Genomic DNA, 26,383 nt, shown 5'->3' with positions numbered 1-26,383 from the left:
GGATTCCCTTGGGCCAACACCAGCAGTTTCCCCATCCTGTCTCCCGGCCCTGTTTCTCCATCTGTGAAAGGGAAAGATACCCTTTGCGTACAGAAATCGAATGAGAGAGGGGGTGTGCAGAGTTACCAGGGAGAGAAGCCTTTCTTCCAAGCTCCCTCCTCCTCCTCCCCCTGCCTCCTTACTTCGGACTTGGTTGTTCCAGTCGTGGGTTCTCTTACACCCCTGCTCTCTCCACCCCTCCACAAATCCCTTGAGGGGGGAGACAGTCTCTCCAATCCTCATCTCCGAGGCCTCCTCAGCACTTGGCCCAGGGCCCTGGCAAGTAGGTGCTTAGTACTGTTCAGGGCCTGGAAGAAGAGGTCAACCATTCACATCTGCACAACTGTGGGGGTTGCTATTTTGAGCGGTCAGGCTGGACTCCTCTTCCTGCAGGTCCACCCTTTCTTCCTGGCCGGCCCTGGCCCTGTTGGGGGTGGGGGGGTGAAGGCTCAGGAGTCTCTCATTTCTCTGTAGATTCCTCAAAGCTCTTGGCAATAGTAGTGAAAGCTGCTCAGACATTGAAGTCTCAAGGAGTCCTTGAACAGCCGCGAAGACCCGCGGTACCACTGCGGCGGGGAGCTAGGAAGGCTGGCAAATGCCTGAATGGGGTTTGAGGCTGGAGATGGGGTGGGAAGGACAGTTCTCCGGAAGTCAGGAGACACTCAGAGGTACCTCGATGAGGCATTCTCCCCCTCTTGACCTCGCTCTCCACATCTGTAAAATGAAGTGGTGATGGAACAGATGGGCGCCTACCGTGGAGCGTGATGCGCCCTTTGGGTTACATAGGCCAGCCGGCAGTCCTGTGAGCGCGTGCAAGACAGCCCAGCTGAGCCTCGGGACATCATGTGCCTCTGCAGCAATGACCGAAAGGGCTGAGGAGAAGCACTTCTCCACTGCAGCAGGGACCTCCTGTTTCCAGCTGTCCTGGGGTTATGAGTCATGCCATGGAGCTTACAAGTCATGCTCCATCAAATGTTCCAAACAGTGACCTCTCAGGGCGTCAGAACTGTAGGCTCCATTGCATGAAAGGTCTGGGGATTCCTCGTCCCTGGCGTAGCCTAAAAATCACCGAGCTGTGGTGAGGAGTTGGAGACATAAACCAAATGAGAGACTTTGGGGGCCTCATGTGGTTGGGTCACATATGGGGCCCAGGGGGTAAGTGGCAGTCTCAGTTTCAGGTGCTTTCCTAGCTGTATTCTGATCCTTCTTTTAAAAAAATGTGCTTCTGTTTCCTCTCTGTGGCTAAACTACAAATAAATATGGAAATGTCTCCAAGGAAAGAGAATCTTTATCTTGATTGTTCTTACACTGCCACTGTTGGCAGTGGAATCAAAGATAGACACGTGTACTCACACTCACAGTTTATAGGAGTAAATGCTGGTATTACCACACCCTGCAGATACCTGTCCTAATGGGCCAGACAAGCCGAATGATGTAATAATGATCATACTTGAGGGGCGCCTGGGTGGTTCAGCTGGCCCGGCGTCCGACACTTGATCTCAGTTCAGGCCTTGATCTCAGGGTCGTGAGTTCAAGCCCCATGTTGAGCCTACTTAAAAAAAAAAAATTGTACTTGACATTTACTGAGTGCTGACTATGAGCCAGGTATTATTCTAAGCATTTTACATGTGTTAATTCATTTAGTCTTTACCACAATCCTATGAGGCAGGGACCACCATTCTGTCCATTTTATAGTTGAGGAGACTGAGTTCCCAAGAAAATAGGGAATTCACCCATGATCACAGGATCCTGCAGTTTGCCCCAGGCAGTTTGGTTTCAGGGCCTATGTGCTGAACCTCACCGGAATTATGGGGATCTGGGTTCAGGTCTTGCTTCTGTCACTTACTTGCAGGGTGACCTAGGGGATGGTAAGAAAGAATTTGACAGCCACTGGACTAGTAAATCACTAGGGACCCTAGTATCCTTCCAACTCACTAGGGAAACAGAATGGTGTACATCCCGGAGAAAAGCTCAGAGGTAGCCAGGAAGGGGAACAGGCCAGAACTATCCCTGGCTGGCACAGCGGACACCAGCAAGCCGGGTTCCACAGCTGCACTGTGTGCTCTCTGTCGCTTACTAGTCTCCTTATTTTATTGATTGGACTCCGACTGGCCGATTGGACATGCAAATTGCTGGTGACCGACTACCTAGGATCAGAGAGAATGAAGCAGATGAGAGAGAAGGAAAGACAGAGAAAACTAAACTCCCCAAATCAGGTTCAAGTACCGGTGACCTATCGGTGGCATACCTGTCACCAGTCCTAATCCCCTGCCCCAGGCAGGCATTGATAATCGGGACTTTGCACCTCGCAATCTGTGCAAGGCTAGGGACTCCTTCACTCAGTGCTCTGGACAGCGTCTACCAGTTGATCGGGAAGCTTTTTGTCTTGCGCTCCCAGATTTTCCACTTCATTCCTCTGTTGGGGGATGATGGTCCAGGAAGTAACAAATGGCAAAACGGGAGACTTTTTTTTTTTTTTTTTGAGTGTCCGGGGTGGGATTTTAGGAAACACCTTGCGGATTTGAACATTCATCTTCTCCACCCCTTGCTCCTATTTTTTTCTTTAGTGGCCTTCAACCCAAGACCATCCTGGCCCTGGGGCAGGGCTCTAGGGGAGGTAAAATGTCAGGGGAGCAGAGTGAGACTTGGAGAGCCAGCTGGACCCTCGGAGATCACCTTGACCACCCTTTCCCATTACCTGACGGGAGAAGGAGGCCTGGTTTGAAGGAGGGACTTACTCAGGATCACACAGTGCGGTCATTTTCTAATGCTGTAACAAATTGTGCCACCAATTTAGTGGCTTCAAAAAATCAAATTTTTTGTATTACAGTTCTACAGGTCATAAGTCTGGTGTGGGTCTTTCTAGAAGAAAATCAAGGCATCAGTAGGCTGAGTTTCTGTCTGGAGTCTTTAGGGGAGGATGGGTTCCCTGCTAATTTGAGTTGTTGGCAGCATGCAGTTCCTGTGGCTGTAGGACCAAGGTCCCTGGTTCCTCGCTGGCGGTCAGCTGGGGGCCATTCCCTGCTTCTACAGGGCCGCTGCACTCCTTGGCTCATAGCCGGCTTCCTCTGTCTTCAAAGTAAGCAACGGTCCTTCTGATGCCATATTTCTCTGACCCTCCTGCCTTCCTCTTCGCATTTAGGGACTCGTGTGATTAGCCTGGGCCCCCTTGGTGGTCCAAGATAATCTGATCTCAGAGTCTTTAAATCACATCTGCAGAGTTCCTTCGCCTCTGTTTTCATGACTCTGCCCTCTGAGTCATGCTTCCTTTTCCATAGTCACGGTTCCAGAGACCAGGACATGGACATCTTTGAGAGGCCGCTGTTCTGCCTGCTGTGTGTGTTTTAGGAGATTGACTTGTTCCCGATCACATAGCTGGGTAGGGGATTTGCACCCCTCCGGTGCCCTCACAGCTCTATCACTAACTGCGCCCCCCTACCAGCCCACCACCATGGAGAGTCTCCTTTGTTGGCCCAGCACACAGCAGGCGCTTAGTCACTGGCAAATAACCATGATGGATGGTAGAGGCTTAAGCAGGATGCTGTGGATTTGGCCTGGGCTTCCCTGCTGGCTCCCTGTTGGTCTCTAAGACTCTGTGATTGGCTGGGTCTGGTGGGTACGTGCAGTCTTGAATAGCTCTGGCTCTTTTCTGATCTCTTTGAAATATCCTGGTGTTTTTCCATTTTTCCAGCCTCAGAAGAGCAGATAGAAACTCAGGCAGGGAACATGTCTTTGGACTGTTAAGAATTTTGATGGAGATGGAAGGCAATTGGGGTAAAATGAGAACAGAGCGCTCCTCAGGGACCTCGGGCGCTTGGAGAAAAGTCCTCTGATTTGATTCATTTCACATTTTTGATAGTTGTGTGTCCTGCCCATCCCTTCCTCTGGCCCCTGTCTTTGGAATAGAAGTCCCTAGTGACATGGCTTGGCTTGGTAAATGCTTGAGGTTATTACAGAAGGGGAAGAGAACTGTCTCCGAGGGTGAATGTGAGGCGGGGATGCCCCTCCACCCCCGAAGTAGGCCTGGGAAATCCCCTTCCTTTTTATCAACTCTCTGTTCTGAGAACAGAGAAGGAATGGTTCCTACTGTGGATAGCAACTTCCCCACCCCTGCCCTCACCTCAATGCCCAGCTCTGGAGCACAGGGAGTCCTGGGGAACATTATTCTGAAAGGTCAGTCCTCCTCTCTCCTCTGCTTGGTATGTACAGCCTAGCCTGGGAAAGGAGGAGGCCCTCATAATCCTTCCTGAATGTACAGAGAGCCCAGAGAATGATCAAGTCAGAGAATGCATTTTGTTTTAGAGATGGGATTCTGACTTTCAAGATCGTGGGGGTGAGGCTCCTTTCTGGACAGCTAAGTTCCAACTAAGCTCAAATTTAAAGTTCTCCCGTCTGTCCATATTCATTCCCTCGCCCGTCTTGTGTTTATTGGGCACTTACTGTGTGCCAGGGCCTGTGAGCGGTGCCAGGGCTACGGCAGGAAATAGGAGGCAAGCCTTCTGCTCTCCCTTTGCTTGCATTTGAGTGGGAAAGATGGCCAATAAAAACACACATACAAGGAAACAAACAAGCTAATTTCAGATTGTGAAAAGTGTCTGAAGACATTAAAGCAAAGTCTGAGATAGAGAATGGTGGCTGGACAAGCGCAGTGATTTAACAAGGTGATTCTGGAAAGGTTTTTCCAAAGAGGTGACATTTAAGTTGAGATCCTGGACCCTGAGACACTGGTTGTTGAAAAGGAAGATCTGTGGGGAAGAGCATTCTAAGAAGAGGGAACAGCAAGCACCAAAGTCTTGGAGTGGGATCAGGTCATTAGCTACCCCAGGCGAGTAAGTGGCCAGTGGGGCCTCTTCTCAGGACTTGACTTGCTTTCTCTGTCTGGCCTAGATGCTCCATTCTTCTCAGATGATTGCACCAGCTCCTTCTGAGGGTAGAGCCTTAGGAAGGGGTCCTATAAGCGGAGTGATGCTGGTAAGCCCCTGAGTCTGCTCCCTGGGTGGGAACGGTCAGTCTCCTTCTTCCCATTTGGCAGGTTGCCTGAAGACATGGCCCCGGTGTCAGTGACTCAGAGCTGGGGCTCGCTGCCTCCTCTCTGGGGTGCCCACAGTGTCTGCTCAGAGCTCTGGCAGTGCCCGCCTGAGGCCACACCTGCAGGAAGCCACCTGCATCCCTCTGCTTTTTCTCCCACTTTGGGATAATTAAGCTTGCCAGCCAACAGGAAGTCATTTCTTTTATTGCCATCTTCCTCAGGGAGCTCCTTGGTGGCCAAACCGGTTGGATAACCACGGGCAATCCCTCGCTGCAGCTCAGACGTGCAGGGTGTGTTTGCCTGGGGAACCTCAAAGCCGGGACAGGCTCTCCAAGGCTGTCTGCGTATGGAACTATCCCTGTGGTTTCCTAGATCAGCCTCGGAGCAGTCATGGTTCCAGACTAATGGTGGGGCCTCTGAACGCTCTGGATTTAGGAGCTATGCTCGGTTGGCCACGGATGAAGCCTTACCGTGTACCAGGCATGGTCCGAAGTCCGTGCTTTACGTGCATTAGCTCATTCAAGTCCTACGCATCCCCGTGAAGGAGCCACTTTTGCAAAGAAACAGAAGCTTGGAAAGGTTAAGCCTCTCGCCAAAGCCACAAGGATGACATATGCTCCTGCACAGCCTGTGTCTTATCACCTCGAGGCTTTGTTGATGTATCTATTCTACTCATCCTGCCTTTCTCTTTATTTTTTTTCCTTTTGAACACCTATTTCTCTTGAAAGCTTATATCAAAGTCCCCCTTTTTTTTGAAGCATTCTGTTTTACTTAGACAAAAATGAAGGAATGAAGAGGAATATTTTTAGAGCATCTGTTATGTTTCAGGACTATATACATATTGTCTCGCTTTATTCTCACAAAAGTAGGGTGCGGTGTAGCGCTCTTAGTGTCCCTTTTCTAAAGATGAGAAGACTGAGGTTTAGAGATTTTAAGTAACTTGCCCCAGTTCCCACCTCTGATGAGGATGGAAAGCAGGATTCAGATCAAGATTGTCTTACCTGCAGTCTTTCTCTTTCTCTTTCCACTTCCTTCCTCTTCTCCGAGAGCACGTGGTTTGCACCTTCAATGTGGGAGTGCTCGGCCTTGTGCCGCAACTAGCACTTGTACGTGATGTCCTTTTCCGGCAGAAGAGGGCGAGTTTCTTAGGGGCAAACAGCTCCATGTCTACCCCCTGTCCTCGATGCCCAGCGTGAGGCACCGCGCCATCCGTGTTCACTGAACTGCTACCCGCCATCTCCTGCTCGGACTGGAGGAATCCGTCAGGTTCATCAACCACGTCGTCAGTTGATTCAAAAAAAATTCATTAATTTGGACTAAGCCTCTCTTTGTGGATAAAGTGAAGACATGTGCCAAGTCAGGGATGCTAACAGATTCTCGCTGAAGGTGGGGGAGGGCTGTTTGCTGAGGTGAGGGAGTCCCTGCAGCCGGGAATTATTGATCATGGCACAAACGTTTATGGAGTGCCTGTCGTGGGTCAGAATACGGCCAAGTATTCTGTGTGACCCTCTCATGGAATTCTACTCACCCTGCAAGGCGGATACTATTATTTGCCCATTTTTGTTTTTGTGTTTTCAGCCGAGTAAATGGAAGCACGAGGAAGTTTAATAACTTACCTGAGATAGGTCAGCTGGAAAATGGGGGAGCCATATTGAAGCCCAAGCCAACTGGCCTCTGAGCCTGGGCTCTTAACACCGTCGTGTGAGTGTAGAGGAGAGAATTCCCTGCTGTTTCCAAGCGTTCCCTCCATTCCGATGCACTCGCATTGCCCTACCAGCGTCCAGGAGTTCGGGGAGCTGTTGATTTAAGAAATGTGTATTCGGTACCCTACTTCTGAGTGGGGGGGCGTTCTGTGAGGAGAATGAGCTGTGCTGGGTGAAGTCCAGGCCGCGGCAGAGCTGAAACCCAGGCATGTTGTCTGGTCCTTCATCCCAGATGCGCGGCGCTTTTCCCCACCTTGGTGGGATCTCCCATGACTGGCAAGATGCCAGCGTCTCTTCCTCTTCCCTGATGGTCTCGCGGTGAAGAATACTAAGTTACAGGCTTAGTCATTACCTCTCACTAGATTCGTTTGCGTTTGGACCTTGAATCAAAGGGATGGAATCGCATTCACCAGTGGTTCTGACAGCACTTATTTTTGGTTAAGGGGTGTGTGTGTGGGGGGGTTGCTGGAAAACTGTCTTATATGTCCCACCTACTGTGACGTGGCCTCGGGCTCTGGGCCTCAAGGCCTCCATGGCTTTTACACAGTAAAGAGGTAGAATCAAGAAGCCTGGCTGGCTGTCATTCTTCTATCAGTTTGTTCCCTACCGCTGCTTCCTCCAGCCGGACTCCTTACTTTCTCCCAGCTCCCATCTCAAACAGGAGAGCAATGGCGTTTGAAAAGAGCATGCAGATCAGGAGGCCTGAGCGCTCCCTTTGGTTCTGCTCTTCACTTGCTGTGTGACCTTGGGCAAGTCATTTCCTTCACCCGTAAAATGGAAGGGAGGCTGTGTAGTTTCAGCTAGATAGTGTTTAAATTCTGTGTAGATTTCTAGAATGCCATCACTTTGCAGAGAGTTCTTCTCCACAGAACGAACCCAGTACAAAATAGTATTGCTGCATTAGTTTTCTGTTGCGGCCGTAACAAATTAGCACAGATTTGGTGGCTTAAAAACACACTCACTGATCTCATAGTTTCCCTGGGTTCAAACGGGTCCTTACAAAACTTCAGTCAAGGTATCAGTCAAGTTGCATCTGCATGTGGAGGGTCAATTAGGAAAGACTCTGCCGGCAAGCTCACTCAGGTTGTTGGCAGATTTGTTTCTTGGAACTCAAGGCCAGCAGAGCAGTCTCTTCGACCTCAGGGAAACGGCAGCCCTCTTTTAAAGGACTTTCCCCTGATTAGGTCAGGCCCACCCAGGATGATCTTTTTGTTTACTTTAAAGTCGGGGCATCTGGAACCTTAACTGCATCTGCAGAATCCCTTCACGCTTGTTATGTGACCTAACCTAATCCCAAGGGTAGCACCAGGGAACAGAGATTATGGGGGTCATTTTAGAGTTCTACTTACCACAATGGCTTTATAGAAATAGCCTCTTTACAGTTCTGACGGGAACATACTAGAGCCAACTCTCTGTTTTGTGAGTTAGGTCAATGACTTAACATATGAAATCAGTTCTAAAAACTACTTGTTCTTGCACTAAAGCTATTCTGCTTTGACCTTGTTTTTTAAATGCTGTATATTGTGCTTCCTTTTATTCCCATGTAATTATCCTCAAAGCTATTTTCTTCTAATACCATTAAATGAATTTCTATTACTACATAATTGGGAATTTTATATATATGTAAAATATAGTATAGTATATATTCCCATTATATAATATATTTTGTATTAAATTTAATATTATATATTAAACATATTAATTCATAAAAATTATTCCCAGAGGAAAAAATTTAAATGTTAACTTTTTGTATTTAATTAGTTTTGGTGCTTCCTATTTGAAATCATATATTATAGAAAACTATTAATTTAAGAAATCTTCTCTGTCCTTAGCTGATTTTAAAAAACTTTTTGTTCTATCAGTATTCAAGAGAGTTGTGTTGAACTCCCACACTGTACCTGTGGCTTCATTTATTTCTCCTTATAATTCTGAAATTAGGTACAGAAAAATTAAAAATCATTTAATCTTTTGGTATCTCTAGTTATACTTTTTGCCTAAGAGTCTACTTTCTCTGACAGTAAGATAGCTGTACTAGCTTACACAATTGGATGGTATTTGTGTCCTTTAACTTTAAACCTTCCTGAATCTCCATGTATCTTTTGTAAAAAAATGTATATTTATATACATTTTAAATTTATATATATATATGCCAATCACTTCTGTTGGTTTAAGTTTAAATCTAGTATCTTTCTATGTGCTTTCTATTTGCCCCACATGTTCTATTTTTCCCTCCTTCCCTTTTCTCTGAAAGTTATGTACTCTTACTACTTTTAAATGGCCATCCTATAGATTACAATATACACCCTTGACTTAAAAAAGTCTAATATTATTTGGTTCTTCTGACCTTCCCAAGCAATGCAAGAAAATCAGAATACTTTAATTCTATTTCTTCTACTATTTATTTGCTATTGTTATTGTACATTTTGTACAAAAAATGTACATATTATACATTTTAAATCTGTTTTTGTCTGAAAATGTCTTATTTCATCTTAATTCTTGGCAGTTATTTTTTGTGGTGCTTTAAAGATATTCTGCTGTTTTCCAGATTCCATTTTTTCTGTTGAGAAGTTAGATGTCAGTCTAATTGGTTTTCATTTGAAGATAATGTCTTTTTTTCTCTTTATCTATGGCTTTTAGCAGATTTATTATAATGCGCTCTTCTTTCCCTCTGCTTCACTCTAAGTGTTTTTTTTTTCTTTTTGATCTATCCTCTGGTTTGCTAATTCTTCTTTCTTCTATGTCTCATCAGCTGTTAAGCCTATTTGTTGAATTTTTATTTCTGTCATTGTATTTTTCAGTTCTAGAATTTCTGTTCGGTTCTTAAAAAAAAATCTCTCGTGTTCTTTCTTATAGTTTCCAGTTCTCTGTCAAAATTCTCAATCTCCTTGAACAGAGCAAGCAAGATTATTTAAAGGATGTGTCTGAGGGACGACTCCAATATCTGGAACCCCTGTAGATCTTTTCCTATTGTCTGTTGTTTCTGATGGTTCTGTTCTTTTCATCTTGCCTTTCAGTCCTATTTATTTTTGGTTTTGCATTAGACATTATATTTCAGTAAAAAAAAAAAATTGAAGCCTGTTGTGATGTTACCTCCTCTGGAGAGGGTGTAGGTTTGCTTCTGCCATGCCCTGGAGGTACAAGCAATGTGAAACAACCTTAATTCAATTTCAGGGACTGTGATGACTGAAACCTGGGTTGCAGTCTCTGGGGTTGGAATACTCTAGGTCACTCTTAGCACAGAGTGCTCTTTGAAGTCCAGCCTCAGAATGCAGGGGTTTTATTTTCCCCGTCTTGGCAGTCTGGAGATCCCTGAGTCTGTCAGAAACCTGCCTGAAGGTAGTTTCTTGGTCCAATTTTTCTAGTTGTTCTTGGTAGGAGGTTTGGTCAAAATGATCTAGTTTGCCATCACCAGAAGTTAAAGTCCTGATTTTTGTAGACAGCATACCTTGTCTTAATTCTCTGAATCCAGAATGCCTTTGGCCAAAAGCAATGAGTCTGACCTAGACTTAGGAAAGAGCTGTGGATCTGGCATACTCCATGCTCTTACTCCTGAGTCTGTGTGGAGGCTTTGGAGATGAATATAGGATCAGGAGATCTGAGTTTTAATGTCAATTAGCTTTATGATCACTAGCCAGTTAACCTCTCTTGGCTTTAATTTCCACATCTGTAAAATAATATATCCAACACAGGGTTATTGGGAAGGTTAAGTAAGTTAATGTGTGGGGTGAGGCCTCACACAGTACTTAGTACTTGGTACTTGTCAAGTGCTGGCTTGTGTGATCCTGTATTTGAGGAAATAAGAGGAGGAGTTATTTAACTTCTCTGGGCTTCTTGGAGCTGAGTTATATCTTCTGAGCAAATAACAGTAATTCCTAAGTATCTTGTATATAATAAGTACTTGATAATGAATGAATGAATGAATGAATGAACAAACATTCTGGACAGAGTTACTTGTCCTGATGGTGCTCAACCAAAACTAACATTACTTTGTCAGAGGGTGAGAACTGCTTGCTATCCCTAGTCTCATGAGTCTCATGATTGAAAGGTGGATAGATAGCACAGATCAGTCACCTTGAGTTCAGTTATTCAATATTGACTTGCAGGAAATTTTAATTTATGAAATTTATATATTTTTTTGTTGGCACTAGAAAATTTGCCATATGATAGAATTCGCTCGAACGATGATTCTTTTTTTTTTTTTTCCCCGTAAAAGATTTTCAGTTGCTTATGAAAACTGGCCTCTCACAGGGCTGCTGGGTTAGGGCCCAGATGGCATCAGTGGCTGGTGATACCAGTGGCTTCTTTGCTTGTCAGCTCAGAGTGATATTAACACAGCTTCATAGACAAACTTATATTGAACATATGTCAACTTTTATTTATTCATTTAATGAGGTCATTAGGAGATAAAGTATGCCAGTTTAAATTGAAGGAGTTTAGGCCTGACTGCTGTTTCACCTCCCATGGTCATAAAAACATCACGTTTTTATCTCTGATAAGGTTAAATTTGTGATATGAATGGTTTGGGCCACAGTCTGATATGACCCATTAATCAGAAATAACACGTAGTGTATCTGCAAAACAAATAACAAGCAGCTGATCTATGGTTATTAATTAGATGTGCAAAGCAGCAGGGTTTTATGCACTCACAGGGAGCCATGCACCCGGATGCCAGATAGAGGTCAAACAAAAGTCAGCTAGCAGAAGCCTAGAGTCCTGCTTTTTCTCAAGGAGAACTTTCCAGCATGCCATTAAAGATGCTGAACACACGGTTTATGTAGTTCTTATTTGGGGACAAGACTTTTCTTTCATGGTGGGGAGAGGTGTTCCATGGGAAGGAGCAGCCCTTCGGAGGACGCGTTTGAAGACAGAAGGCTGAGACAAGGAGTGAGAGCTCCCTGTGCTCTCGGACGCCTGGCCACGTCCACGGCCAGCCTTAGAGCCCTGGAACAGTAGTCGCGCTGAGAGGGCCCTTGGAGAACATCACAACCTGTGGTTTCCAGACTGTGTTTTCAGGAGCCCAGGGGTTCAAGGGGAAGCTGAACAGCTGTGCTGTACCAAGCCAACAGGCTGTGTTAAGCAGGGACACCAAAATAACACCTGGGAAAATTAGTTTTATGTGTTACGCTTTAGTATTGCTTTTAGTTTGGATTGTATGTGGGAGGGGAGTGAGCACCCTAAACTCTAGTGCTTGGGGCCTCTAAGGATATTTATCTAGCCTTGCTGGCTGGAACCCCAACACCCCTCCTTTGCCTCCTGCCTGGCATTCTAGAGCAGCCCTGCTTTTATCTGTTTTTGTGATCAGGATTTCAAATAATGCCATGTGCGAAAGAGTACAATCTAGAGTACAGGTTACAGAGAAAGTTTCATTTATTCATCTACTTGTTCTGTTCTGTTTTGTGTTGCTTAGGCAGTGACTTGATTGGATTTCTGTCTTTCAGTGATTATTCTGGAAGAAGGTGGGGTTGAAGGCAGGGAAAGACCTCCTGACCTCCGTTTTGCCATCTGAAATAAGGCTGGCTGTAGCTTCTGTGATTCGTGATTGTGAAGGAGCCCTGAAGCCCGAGTTCCTGTAAATGACAGGTTTTCCATATGAAAGTCAGCCAGGGAAATTATTCCTGGCATTTGGAGGCACGGAAACTGTTTGATGTTAATGGGTTTACCAGAAAGGGCTTTCGTGGGGTTCTTTTGGCCCAGGGCAAGCTAGCTGTTGATGTAATCAGGAGACCACAAAGAATGATTTCTGCCGCCTCTGTCCTTCCTTAACATGCACGTCTCCTGTGACTCATGCTTCTGTGTCTTGGACTTGGGAGTAAGTGATCCCATTTCTAAAGCTGAGGCAGGGCCAGCCTCTGCCTCTCCCTCTTTGGCAGGCCCCAGCCTGATAATCCCGGTCTCCTGGGGAGCCTTGCCAGAGGCTTCTCCTTCATCCTGGACCTTGCCCAGGTCTGACCAGACTGGCTCCAGAGCACCTGGGAATCGGTTGCCAAATCACAGTGCTGGAGAGAGTCCTAGCAGCCTTAGAGATCGTGAGTCCAGGGGTTCCCAGAGCTGACTGCATGTTAGGAAAAACAGCCCCTTCCTGTCCCCTCTTTTTTTTTTTTTTTTAAAGATTTTATTTATTTATTCGACAGAGATAGAGACAGCCAGCGAGAGAGGGAACACAAGCAGTGGGAGTAGGAGAGGAAGAAGCAGTCTCACAGCAGAGGAGCCTGACGTGGGGCTCGATCCCATGATGCCGGGATCACGCCCTGAGCCGAAGGCAGACGCTCAACTGCTGTGCCACCCAGGCGCCCCCTTTCCTGTCCCCTCTTGAGTCTAATTCAGGAAGTCTACAATGGGACCCAGAAATTAGTGTGTTTTTTTTTATACTGTCCTAAGATGGTTCTCACTTGGCACAGTAATAGGGCATTTGGTGGCCACTGATCTAGGCTCATACTTGAATTTTATTGGACTATTTTCCCCTCAATCCAGTTGACTTAAGAAAATTCAGTGTAAGATGTGCTCATGTTTAGAAAATTCAAACAGCATGAAAACATGAAGAATGAAAAGCAAAAGCTTCTCCCACTCCTAGTCCGGCCCCCAGGTAATCACTATTTAACACTTTCTTTGGATTCTGCTCATCAATGATTTTACATTTATGCATTGTCCCCTATCTACTTAATTCTACAAAATCTGAGCCAGAGGAATAATCCTATACACATTATTCTGTACTGTACTTCCTCCCTTCCCCCGCTTAAAGTATTCGGAACTCACTGTAGATCATCATTCTTTTTAGTAATAACCATTAAATACGTTAATATTTGTAACACACTTGGAACAAAACTTGGTGAGTAGGAAGCACTGTATATTTGTTAAATGAATGAATGGGGACAGCTGCATGGTATACCAATGTATGGATATACGATATTTTACTATTATGGACACGTTGCATTGGTTGCTGTAACAAACGAGGCAGAAATGAACATCTTTTGTGTCTATATCTTGGGGGCTTTGCCTTGGATATGGCCGTCAGCACCTTACTTAGCGGGGCAACAGTGGGCATGGAGCCAAAGGCATTAGAAAGGGAAAGTTACTGGTTAGGACAAAGCAGGGCACCGGACTGGAATTGGAAATTGTGTCTGGGACCTGGGATCACAGAAATACAGATCTCAGATCTAGAAGGAACCACAGGAGAGTGTTGGTTGTGACCCGGTGCCCTCCGGGCAGGGAATCGGTTACGTCTGTGGTTCCCAGGTTGTACGCAGCCCTGGGAGCCACAGTGAGCTCATTGGAAACATGTGTGGGGGTGCTGAGAGATCTGTAACATTTTTGACATCCGTCAGACACTGTGGAAACTACTAGCTCAACAAAGTTTACAGTTTAACAGTAACCTTACTACGTTCCCTTTGGTGATGCTCTATTTCGTGAAGCTGAGTTTTTGGTGGCTGCCGGCAGGTGGTGCGTACAAATGACCGTGGGTGGGAAGTGGGAAGTGGGCGTGGTCGAATCTGACCCCAGAGTCCGCAACGTTGTGCAGTGATGAACCACGGCCCATTAGTAAGTAACTGGTAAAGAATGAAATGAAAATATTTTCTTCTTTCAATTTGTGTGTACGTTTTTTTTGTTTGTTTGGTTGGTTTTTTTTTTCCAGACAGTTACTAATCTGTTAGGACATAATGCTTACTGATTGTTTGAAGCTAACTACATAATAACTGGAACTTCTAGGTATTTCTTTGGGCCCGCAGAGCTGTGAAAAAATTACTAAGACACTAAGGGTGCTGTGAGTTGAAAAAGTCTGGGAACAACCGATTTATGTCTTATCCATCAGAACTCTTTTAGCTGTGAAGTGAGAGAAGCCAAACTGACTCTGGCTTAAAGTCAGGGAATTATTCCCTTCTGTGTCTGGGGTGTCCGGGGTTGTAACTGGTGTCAGACTGTGTGGGGTTCAGGTCCTGAAGCCTCCATTTCTCCTTCCATCTCTAAGATGGGCTATCTACACGTGGGTGAGGCAGCCCCCCGCCTGTCCTTTCCAGACTCATACCCTTTTGGTATAGCAGTCCCTAGCAGAAAGAATCATCTTTCCCAATAGCTTGTGCATAAAAGCCCTGGGAGGACTTTGGCTGCCCTGGCCTGGGTCGCTTGCCCAGCCCTGACTATGATTAGTGATGGCCAAGCCTAGAGCACATGTCCACCCCTAAACCACACGGAATAGGTAGGTTCTTCACAGAAAAGAGCAGGGTTTGTTGCTAGGACAGTGGGAGAAGGGGCACAGGACCCAACACAATTTTCCATTTTAACAGATGAGGGGCCAGACTGGTAGTGTGAGAATTTAATAGTGAAACATGGAGGCTCTGGAGTCCCGCCCGTCTGGCTTCACTTCCTTGGGCCAATTAACTACATCTGTAAAGGCTTTACCGTCCTCATCTGTAAAATGGAAATAACTGAAGATAAAGTCCAAGAAATACAAAAGGCTGACAGTAATAGTCCCCACCTCACGGGGGTGGTGGTCGAAGGGAGGGCTAAGTAAGTTAATACACAGAAAGTGCCTAGCACAGGGCCTGGCACAGAGGAAGCCCTCAGTAAGTGAGCCCATTATTCTTATTATTGGTCAGGTAACCTCAAGAGCGCACAGGTGGTAAGTGACCCAAGCTTCTGACTCCCGGAGAGGGTGCAAGATAGTGACTTCCTCTTTCCTGTCTGTCGCAGAGTGAAGCAGCATGGACGCCGTCAGCCAGGTCCCGATGGAAGCTGCGCTCCCCAAGCACATCCTGGATATCTGGGTCATTGTCCTTATCATCCTGGCCACCATTGTCATCATGACCTCCCTGTTGCTGTGCCCGGCCACTGCAGTCATTATCTATCGCATGCGGACTCATCCTGTCCTCAATGGGGCCGTCTGAGATCAGTCTTCTAAGAGGGCCAGGGGAGTGATGTGGATGGTGTCCCCTCCTCCAGCCTTGTCCTTCTTGGAAAAGCAGCAGGAGGGGCTTTGGAGTGTGGACTCTGGAGCTTGCCATGTGAGAGGAGACCGGGGTTCTTGTTTGGACTTTGCCGCCGGCCAGCTGCGTGAGATCAGGCAAGGGACCTCATTCTGTGGGTTCCAGGTTCCTTCTCTTTTAAATGGGGATCGTGATCCCTGCCCTTCCTACCTCATAGGGTTGCAAGAACCAATGACTTGGCAGAGGTTAAAGCTGATCGTGATTGTGAGCCGGAAGGCCACCACAGATACACAGGTGTTACTGCTAAATGCTGAGAAGCTTCGAAGAACCAAAGCGCCCACCTGATTGCTGATGATGGCCTTCACGGTGGTGAGGAAGATGCTGGGGGCAGAGCAGCCTTCGCCGGTGCTCCCCAGATCAGACCAAGCAAAGGCACCCTGTCCTCATTCCAAGGGGCCGGCAGCACTTTGGCTCAGTCATTTTCTTTGTGGTGCCACTCCCTCAAGTTATGTAATTTGGAGGGAATAGAGTGTGGCAGGGGGAGGGAGATGGGAGGAACTTCCCAGGACCTTCTCTGTGCCAGGATGTCTACCGCTATAACAATCTAGGGGAGGCCCTGCCATTTCTTGGCCATGCCAAGGGACCTGGGGTGATGGGCTTCTTTCTGCACTGGGGTCTCCTTGCTTTGACACTCAAGCAATGTTGGAAAACACAGGTGACCGAGTGACCTGGGCAGCTTTCAGGATCTCCAACCCCCACCAACTTGTGTGCCCCACACCCGAGGAGCTCTGTCCTCCCACCCCAGCACCCGCTGTAACCAGCTCCATGGTGTAAGGTGTACACTCTTCATTCCCCCCCACCAGCACTGCAGCCAGTCTAAGCTACAGATTTGAAGAGGTGTTCCCAGGACTCTTGGAACTAACTCAAAACAACAATGGTTATTTTAGATGTTATGATCTATATTTATAGAGAGAGATTTCTGGACCACTCAAGCTCCTTGACCAAAATCAGGAACATCTTGGGATATATTAAATTATGTAAGAAGATAGCACAGATATCAGGATATTGTGTGGAAGTGATGCTTTTACTTTGGTCTGAATTCATTGACGTACACGACCAATTTCCAATAAAGTGCTAGAATGAGCATGTCTGACGTCTTTCTTTAGAGAGCACTTACTAAGCTCAGGAATTCGGGTAAAAGGATCCCACTGAATTTATGGGCCTTAGGGACAGTTTGAATGTAAGAACTGAAAGGGAAAGAGAAGAATCCAGTCGACTTCTGGGGTTCCAGCTTCGACAAGTGGGTAGTTGCGCAGTTTACATAGACATAGGATGCAGAGGGAAGAACGATGAATTTCGTATTAGACCTGTTGAGTCCGAGGTGCTTATGATACTCAGGCGGACGCTTTCAGGATGCAACGGGAATCCTGGGTGTGTTCTTTGGGAAGGATTTTATGGCTGGAGGGGATTATCTGCATCCGGTAGGTATGCCACACAAGTGGACAGGACCACCCAGGAAGAGTACTCAGACTGCGGCAATGAGGTGCCAAATGCAGAACTCAGCAGACCACATAGGAGTGGAAGGGGGATGGGCTGGGGGAGACAAAGCGAGGAGATGAAAAAAGGTCATGTGCTAAGAGGTGATGTGAGGGGGATGCGATCATATTGTGCAAGTTAAGGAATGAGTTGGAGGAAAGGAAGTAGAGACAGAATGGACAAGTCTTTCCAGGAATAGGATTGTAGACTAGAGGTAAGGGAGGAGGGTTTGCGAAGAATGATCAAGGGGGATAGATATATGGGATAAGATTCTGATCGGTTTGCTCAGCATCTATCCCAACTTGGGCCTTTCTTTTCTCTCCCCTAATATGCCATCCTGGGTGACAGAGGCTCGAAAGTGAAAACTGACAATGAATATGAACACTACATTTCCCTCCCTAAACTAGAGCCAGCGATTCAGATGTGATTCAGGTTTTGCTAATCAGATGTACATCTGTGAGGCTTCCATGTGGGACCTGGTTAGGCTGGGACAGGACCTCAGGGTGCGAAGCCTCCACGGTCCCATTGTCGGTCCATAGCTATGGGCATAAGACAGAGCCAAGAATTCTGCGTTTTTAACACAGTGCCCTGTCGTTTGAGAAGCATAGTACTGAAGTATCTGGGAACTTTGTTTCACCGGGACAGCTGTCCTGAACTTAAACCTCCTAATTGCTTGCTGGAGGGAAAACTTGGAACATCTGTAGTGGATAAGCATAGGATCAGTCTCGTGCATTTCAAGCCTACGAGAAGCAGCACACTGGGAGCTGCTGGATGTGAGGCGTAGGCTGTGTGTGCACCCCCTAGCCTTTCCCAGTCTGATTCCGGGTGTGTAAGGGGGAAGGTATCGGATTAAGTGAGAAAATCATTCTATGATTTTAGGATGGAGTGTAAATAAAAGACTTTTAGGTAGTCCACCAGATGGCGATACAGCTCTTTTTCAAGCAGAGTAGTTGGCTCACAGAAGTTTCCAGCCAATCCTATCCCATTCCTAGTAGCTCCACATTTTGTTTTTCGGTTCTGGTTTCAGTGACTCTGAAGGTGACTTAGGATCATCCACTCCAACCTCTCCTAAGAGAAAGGAATCCCCTCTCTAATGAGAGGGTTGCCACGTGTGGCCTGCTCCGTATTTCCCAGGTTTGTTCTAGATCACCTACGACAGGTTCACCCAGCAGCAATTTATTTATAAATGTGGCTCCCAGGGACCTGCTTCACACTTACTGAGAATCCCGGGAAAAGGTCTTGCGTATCTGTTTTGTAAAGACAAGCTCGCTGGGTGATCAGTGAGCAGGTTAAACGTGGAGAACCACATGCTGGTGGAAAGGAATCCATTTCTTGCCGAAACCACTCCTTGATAGCTGTTGTATTGAAATTCTTCCTTCAGTAAGAGAGAAGTCAGGCCGTGGGATGCTAGCTCTGCCTCTTGGGGCCACCCTGAAGAGATCAACTTCCTTTTCCTTGGGATAACTTCTGAGCATTTTTAAAAAAGATTTATTTATTTATTTTAGAGAGAATGGGGCTGGGAGGGGCAGAGAGAGAGGGAGAGAAAGAATCTCAAGCAGACTCCTGCTGAGCGCAGAGCCTGTTGTGGGGCTCAATCTCACAACTCTGAGACAACGACCTGAGCTGAAATCAAGAGTCCATCGCGTAACCGACTGAGCCACCCAGGTGCCCACTTCTGAGCATTCTGAGTGAAGATTGCTGTCATGACTTACCTCAGCCCACCATTTTGCCTGGGTGGGAAATTCACACTTTGCATTACCTGGTGGCTCTCACCCTCCATCCCTCCTTTGCCAGGAGAGCAAGGGTCTGAAGAATGCTGGCTTCACTATGCATTGGTTTTCTGACTGTGGGCAAGTTAACAAACTCTTTGAGTTTTAATTTCCTCATCTGTAAAATAGGCATAGAAGTAACTCTAGCTACCTCACAGTTTTGTTATGAGGATTAAATGTGGTCAGAGCTGCAAGGTGAAACAGTAAAATACGGCAAATGCTCAATACATGGGATCTATTACTAATGAGTCCCATTTTCTTCATCTGTACAATGGTGATGACAGTTACTTCTGAGTGTGGAGAGGATTAAATGAGATAAATGAGATCAAAAAGTAAAGTATTTGGCCAGTGCCTGACTCATGGGAGTCTCTCAATAATGGTAACTATAAGATGGCCAATAATGCAAAAATACCAAAGGCCTAATGGGGCTGGATCCTTAGATGGCCAGTTCAAGTAGTGAGATTGGCCGAAAACTTCCCTGCTGACATCCTGTAGGACTGGCACTAAATTCATGGAGGGCCTCAAACAAGTGTAAAAGTCGTATCTCTTCTATATGAATCACCCTTTAGAAATTTTCTTTTTTTTTAAATTTTTATTTATTTATTTGAGAGACAGAGAGAACACAGAGGGAGAGGGAGAGGGAGAAGCAGACTCCCCGCTGAGCAGAGAGCCTGACACAGGGCTTGATCCCAGGACCCCGAGATCATGACCTGAGCCGAAGGCAGACGCTTGACTGAGCCACCCAGGTGCCCCTAGAAATTATTTCATAACGTAGTCACCATTATTTAAGAAAACACAAAGTTTTCCAGTTTATATTTTAATCCTTCACAGAAGTTGCTTTCTATACTTTTAAGTAAAAAAAATTTAAAAAACTTTCAGTAAGATAAAACTTTCATCAGGCCTTACATGATTCTTGCTAAAGAGAGAATGAAAAGAGAATTGTGATGTGAAATGATGATAATAATAAAATTTCGAAATCCTTAATTCCCAAAGTCAAAGCAACTTCTAAATTGTCCAGATCACACAAAGAATTTAATTGAGGTGTATGAGAGGCTCTTCAATTCCATAGAGATTTACATGCTAGAAAAAAGTTTTTGGGGATGCCTGAGTGGCTCAGTCAGTTAAGCATCTGCCTTTGGCTCAGGTCATGATCCCGGGGTCCTGGGATGGAACCCCATGTCGGGCTCTCTGCTCAGTGGAGAGCCTGCTTCTCCTTCTCCCTCTGTCCCCCCCACTCGCTCATGCGCGCGCTCTCTCTCTCTCTCTCGCTCACTCTCTATCTCAAATAAATAAAATCTTTTTTTTGAAAAAAGTTTGTGTTGACAGGTTCTAGTAACATTATTTGTCAAAATCCAAAAAGTTTTAATGTCTATTTAAATTTGGACAGCTACCATTATACAGTGAATTGTTTATATGGACAAACTTCCGGTCAAGCAGACTGAATTCCATGTGGCGCCACCAGCATGTTCTGTTGAAAACAGCTGTCTCATCGTCTCACTGCCCTCACTTGTAAAAGAGGAGATCATGTTTTTCTCTGTGGTGCCACTGAGATTAAGCAAGACACTGGATCTAAAATATTTACACAGACCCAGGCTTGCAGTACTCAGTGCCTCTATGTCGCCTAAACGTGGAGGAGGACCGTTAGCGCTGTCTTTTATATACAGATACGGGTGGGGCAAGTCTGCTGGATTGATTTCACCCAAACAACCAAGGAAACATTCCCAAGGCACCTGCAGGAGAGGGACAAGAGTGAAAGGCACCAGCAGGGTGTTCATGAATTCAGTTCTGACACTCTCTACCCAGAGAGAGAGCATGAGACCCCACAGGTAAAGGGTTCAGTCCCACAGAACTGCTCTCCACTTCACAGGCCAGTTGCAAGCCCAGGTTGTTAACCTGTGCTTCTGACCTATGGCTACAAATTGGAGGCTCCAACAACTGCTCTCCAACTCAGGGGACCAATGTCAAGTCTGGGTTGTTAGCGGTACTTCTGACTGGCCATAAATTAGAGGTTCTCACAACCTCCTCCTTGGGTTTTATTAATTTGCTAGAGCAGCTCATGGAACTCAGAAAAACCCATTTATTCACTAAGGTACTGATTTATTACAAGGGATACTGAAGGATGCGAATGAATCAATAGCCAGACGGAGACATACATAGGCTGAGGGCCTGAAGAAAGGAGCTTCTATCCTTGTGGAGGTTGGGGCCTGGCACTGTGGCACATGGAAATTCTCTGAACCCCCCTCCTTTTAGGTTTTTATGAAGGCTTCATTACGTAGGCACAGTTGATTAAATCATTGGCCCTTGGTGGTTGATTCAACCTCCAGCCTTTCTCCCCTCCCTGGAAATTGGGGGTGGGGACTGAAAGTTCCACTACTGTATTTATGGTTGGTTTCCCTGTCCAGCCACGGGGCAGCCAGCCCTATCCTTACATGCCTCCCACAAGTCACCTCACTAACGTAAATTGAGTTGTGGTAGAAAGGAGCTCGCGATGAATAACAAGACCCCCATTTCACCTTTATGGCTCTGAAGCAATTTCAGGAACTGAAGCCAAGAGACCAAATATGATGAAAGATGTTCCTATTACTCTTATGACTCAGGAAATTCCAAGAAGCTGTAAGCTGGCAACTGTGGACAATAAACAAATATATATGAGACATGTATTTTGGTTGTCTGGATGACCAAATATATATATTTCTTATAAGTCACAATATCACAACAGTTAAACAGTCTAAGGAGAAATTAGGAAATAACATAAAAAACTAATTCAAATAACTATTATCCTCATATTCTATTTATATATTTTTCTTAAAATTATTTTGTTTTAATGATCAAGTTTTCCCTCTCAGATTTGTGTCCTAGTGACATTAACAAAAAAACCCCCAAATTATAATATGACTGTACAATAAAAGTTTAGCAGTGGTTGGAACTTAGGTGTTAATGAAATGAAGACACAGACAAACGCAGAGAGAAAAAGAACACACAGTTTTCACCAAAAAAATGGTTTTCATATCGACAACAAATTTCATAACCACGTTATGAAGACTATATTCGTTATGAACTTCTGAGTTGCTATCAGTGACATTAGAATTTCCCTTACTGGAGTTCTTTCTCCTTCTATTTGCCTTTATTCAAGATTTGTATTTCAGGAAATATTTAAAATTTTGTTGTTATTTTGTTAGGAAAAAAATATGAATGTTCCTGTCTCACTGTACATAGCAAATGTTTGTGTTGTGTGTAATATTGATATTTACTCTAAAAATGAAGATATTTTGTGTTCTAGAAATTGAACAGCAATTGGCCAAAGAATGATTTTTGGACTCTCTGGACATCAGGCTGGTAGATCACTCTTATTTTTCTTTTTTCATACTTAGTACTAAATTATTTTAAATTTATGGGAAGCTAAGGTAAATGAACCATAACTTCTCATTTTGTCGCAAGGAACCTGACACTTAAAAGGGACTATTATTCTCAATGTACTGATTTGAATGGTGACCCCAAAAAGATATGCCCACTGCCTAATTCCCGGAACCTGTGAATGTGCATTTATTTGGGGAAAAGGTCTTCATTGATGTCATTAAGTTAGGGACTTTGAGCCGAGAAAAGATCATCTTGGATTATGGGGGGGGGGGCATAACACTGAGTTCCAAGGACCCTGGGATCATGACCTGAGCCAAAGGCAGACGCTTAACTGACTGAGCCACCCAGGCGCCCCCTGAATAGAATTTTTTTTTAAAGGTTTTATTTATTTATTTGACAGAGAGACAGCCAGCCAGATAGGGAGCACAAGCAGGGGAAGTGAGAGAGGAAGAAGCAGGCTCCCAGCAGAGGAGCCTGATGTGGGGCTCGATCCCTTAATGCCGGGATCACGCCCTGAGCCCAAGGCAGATGCTTAACGACTGTGCTACCCAGGCGCCCCCTGAATTAAATTTTTAAAATGGAATGTAATTAACTAGATGGAGACAAGAGGGAGGGGCATTCTAGGCAAAAGCAGCAGCAAGTCTGAAGGCACTGATGTATCCTATATCATGCAGTGCTTGAACAAAAAGTTCTTAGTACCTTTAGGCTGAGTTGGAAAAAAGCACATGAAACCGTGTGAACAGTAAGGACAGAAAGTTGGGTAGCATCCATAGTACTGAGTACTCCATTTTCTAAGTCACAGAGCTCTGGTTTTAGTCTTTAAATCAGAGACCATTTATTAAGTGACATCCGAGCTCAGTGAAATTTGGGCAGCTGCTCATCTGTCCAGCATTGTCAGGCCACCCAGGTTGTCAAGAGGTGCTTAAATCTGGAAGGTAAATAAACTATAATTTTTAAATATTGGTAACAAATTAAGGTAATATATCAATTATTAAGAGATCCAAACCAAACTTTATTTCTGTGAGGCGGTAGGGGCCATGGAAAAGCTTACATTTTTAGAGAATTACCTGGGCTGCAGCATGGAAGGTACAGTTATTGGGGGGCCAGCGTGGCTGGAGGTCAGTCAGTGAGGCAAGTATGCTGTCATCCCGGAAGGAGGTCGGGGCCAGTGGGAATGGGGAGGTGGAGACGGTGTATGACTGGAAATAACTTGTTGGTTTATTGCCCTGGACTGGAGAAAGAAGAGGGCATGGAGAATAAATCCTAAGATTCTGGATTATTTGGTTAGTTGGGTAAAGGTATGATACGCCGAGATGAGGAATAAAAGCAGAGTTTGGTGGAAAATGAGTTCAGTTGTAGGAATTTTGAATCTCTGGTGGCTTTCACGAATCAGAGATGTCCAGGGTGTACTTAAGATTTAGGTGTGGATCTTATTAAAGAGATCTAGACTAAGGATAATATATGTTATATTTTGTATATTATATTTTTAAAATTTCTACAGGAACTACATATACTTAAATGTTTGTTACATGAAAAGAAAAGAGAGCCTAGGCCAGAGCTATGTAAAGCCTGCCTTTTTTGGAACATGTAGAGTTCCAGAAGCATTACATGAAAAAAAAAAGTGACTAAAAATGATAGACAAAAATCAAGTGAGAGCTGATACACAAAATCCAATGATGGATTGATCTTTAAGGAGGTATAAATGTCAAATATCTAATACAAATTAAGTAATATATAAAGACAATACCCATTGGTTTTGACACTACTAAGATACTTGGTGAATGTAGGATATTTTTAAATATTCCAATTAAGAATGTAAAAGGGTTTTAGGAGATGTGGAATTCTCTAAATCCATAGAAAAATGTGAAAATTGCATCTTAAGGAAAAAAGGAAATTATCCTAAAGGATATACGGTCTACAAAAACAATAAATTGGTAAATACGTAGAAATATCTAACTGAAAGCTCTGTGTATAACAGTGGTAGTAACATCTAAGTACAAAAGACTAAATCTACAGAATGGAAAGGGAAGGGGAAAATGCTGAGTAATGGTTTTAAATTAAATGTCTTAAGAATGCGTGCCAAGATTTCAAGGGTAACCAATCAAAATTATAGTGTATAAATTACAAATCAGAAAGAGAGAGAAGTAGAGTAAGAGAATAAATTACAACAAAGAAATGTACTCACAGCAATAAATGTAAAATGGTTAAAAGGTAAAACCTCACATATTTAAAAGATACTAAAAGGCCAGTGTATTAAAATTAATTAGTAAGACATGAATGGTCAGATTGGATTTTTAAAACCTTGAACTTTACGCTATTTACCATAATGACCCCCAAAACATACAGACATAGCCTGAAAGTAGAAGGACGGAAAAATGTGTCACCAAAAAACTAGCCTAAACCAAAAAACTGGTATGACTATAGTATATTGTGAAAAAGATTTTAAGATGAAACACATCATCAGGCAGAGGAGGGTAAGTATATAATGACAAAAAATTCAATTCCTTTAGAAGATACAGCACTTCTAAACATATATGTACCTAATAAAATAGCTCTAAAGTTGATGATGAGCAAAATAATAGAATCACAGAGAGACGTGGCAATGGGATATTTAAGCATGTCTTCCAATTATTGACAAGCCAAAAAGACTGGAACTACACAAACTTATCTTGGTCTAATTAGACATATAGACATACCTTGTACCGAGCATAAAGAAAGGCTATACGGCACATCCATGAAAATTGCTTCTGTACTAAGTCATAAACTTGTCTTCACAAATGTCAAGAGCAGGCACAATTACAGATCATGCTTGTTGGCCACAACACAATTAGAAGTTAGTAACAAAAAAGATGGATAAAATCCCTAATATATTTGCAAATTAAAGGCACCTTTATAAATAACCCATGGATCACAGAAAAAGTCATATCAATTAAAATACTAATAAATTAATGATAGTGAATAAACCATGTACCAAAAATTTTTGGTTTTGTATATTTTGATTTATTTTTATAGGTTCTTATATTAGGAATGGAGACTGCAGGATAACAGTGAGCCCAGATAAAGAAGGTAAGAAACATGCAACAAAATTATGCCAGATAAAATAGTGGGAAGGCACTAACTATGAGTAGAATGGTTAAATTAGAAAACAAAGGTAAAATGGAAAGAACCAAGAAAGTCAAAAGATGGTTCTTGGAAAAGAGAATTAAAATAAGCACGTAACTACCAATCTAGTATAGATTAAAACATAATAAGGGAATATCACGAAATGATTTATATTGATCATTTGACAGATGAAATCAATGTTTCCAGGAAAATATAACCTACTAAAATATATAAAAAATAAACAATCTAAATAATCCCATAAAAATTAATGCAATTGCAAAATTAGTTACTATTTCCCTTACAGGAAACACCAAGTAAAGACAGTTTCAAAGGCAATTCTCCAACAGTTCCAACCCTCCTGAAAATCTCTGAACATTGAAAGAGAGGGAACTACATTCCAATTCTGTGAAGCTAATTTAACTTGATAACAAAGTCAGAGGAAGACAAGAAAGACACATTAGAACATTTTTTTACCCGTGAATGTGGATAAAAGAATTTAAAACAAAATATTGGCACAATGAATCCAGCAGTCATTAGATTATTTCTTTCATTGGAAAATTTATAAAAGCTTCTCATCACATTAACCAATTAAAGAAGCATAAAATGCATGAACATCTCAATAAATATAGAAAAAGTGTTTGGTATATTCAGCATCCATTCTAATTAAACAAGAAACCAAAAAAATACCTTCTAATCATTGGAAATGGAAGACAACCTCCTTAACCTTCTAATGATACCTACAGAAAACTTACGAATCAACATTATTCAAAATAAAGGAATGATGAAAGCTTTTATTCTGAGAGAAATATAAGGGAAAGTATTTGTACTATTATTTTTCTATTTGACATTTATATTAGAAGTCAACATCTGGGGGCGCCTGGGTGGCGCAGTCGTTAAAGCGACTGCCTTCAGCTCAGGGCGTGATCCCGG

At 44.0% G+C, this 26,383-nt stretch overlaps 1 protein-coding gene and 1 long non-coding RNA gene across 6 annotated transcripts in view; one reads left to right on the top strand and one right to left on the bottom strand.

Annotated features, from left to right (window-relative positions):
* SMIM3 (small integral membrane protein 3) overlaps positions 1–16,835 on the top strand; it is a 32,695-nt gene extending 15,860 nt beyond the window's left edge. For all 5 annotated transcript variants that reach the window (XM_034656871.1, XM_011223524.3, XM_011223523.3 and 2 more), the window contains one exon: positions 15,457–16,835. In XM_034656871.1, coding sequence (XP_034512762.1) covers positions 15,468–15,650 — 183 coding nt within the window. In that variant the 5' untranslated portion in view covers positions 15,457–15,467 and the 3' untranslated portion in view covers positions 15,651–16,835. The remainder of the gene's footprint in view (positions 1–15,456) is intronic.
* Positions 16,836–20,852: 4,017 nt separating this feature from the next.
* Positions 20,853–26,383, bottom strand: part of LOC109489457 — a 15,210-nt gene continuing 9,679 nt past the window's right edge. Inside the window, exons 2-3 of the long non-coding RNA XR_004624268.1 lie at positions 23,419–23,582; positions 20,853–21,619 (exon numbers count right to left, since the gene is read on the bottom strand). This is a non-coding gene — a long non-coding RNA (uncharacterized LOC109489457). The remainder of the gene's footprint in view (positions 21,620–23,418; positions 23,583–26,383) is intronic.

This window comes from Ailuropoda melanoleuca, chromosome 3, assembly GCF_002007445.2.
Source record: "Ailuropoda melanoleuca isolate Jingjing chromosome 3, ASM200744v2, whole genome shotgun sequence".
Lineage (NCBI taxonomy): Eukaryota > Metazoa > Chordata > Mammalia > Carnivora > Ursidae > Ailuropoda > Ailuropoda melanoleuca.
This window is presented reverse-complemented; position numbering and strand designations above follow the sequence as displayed.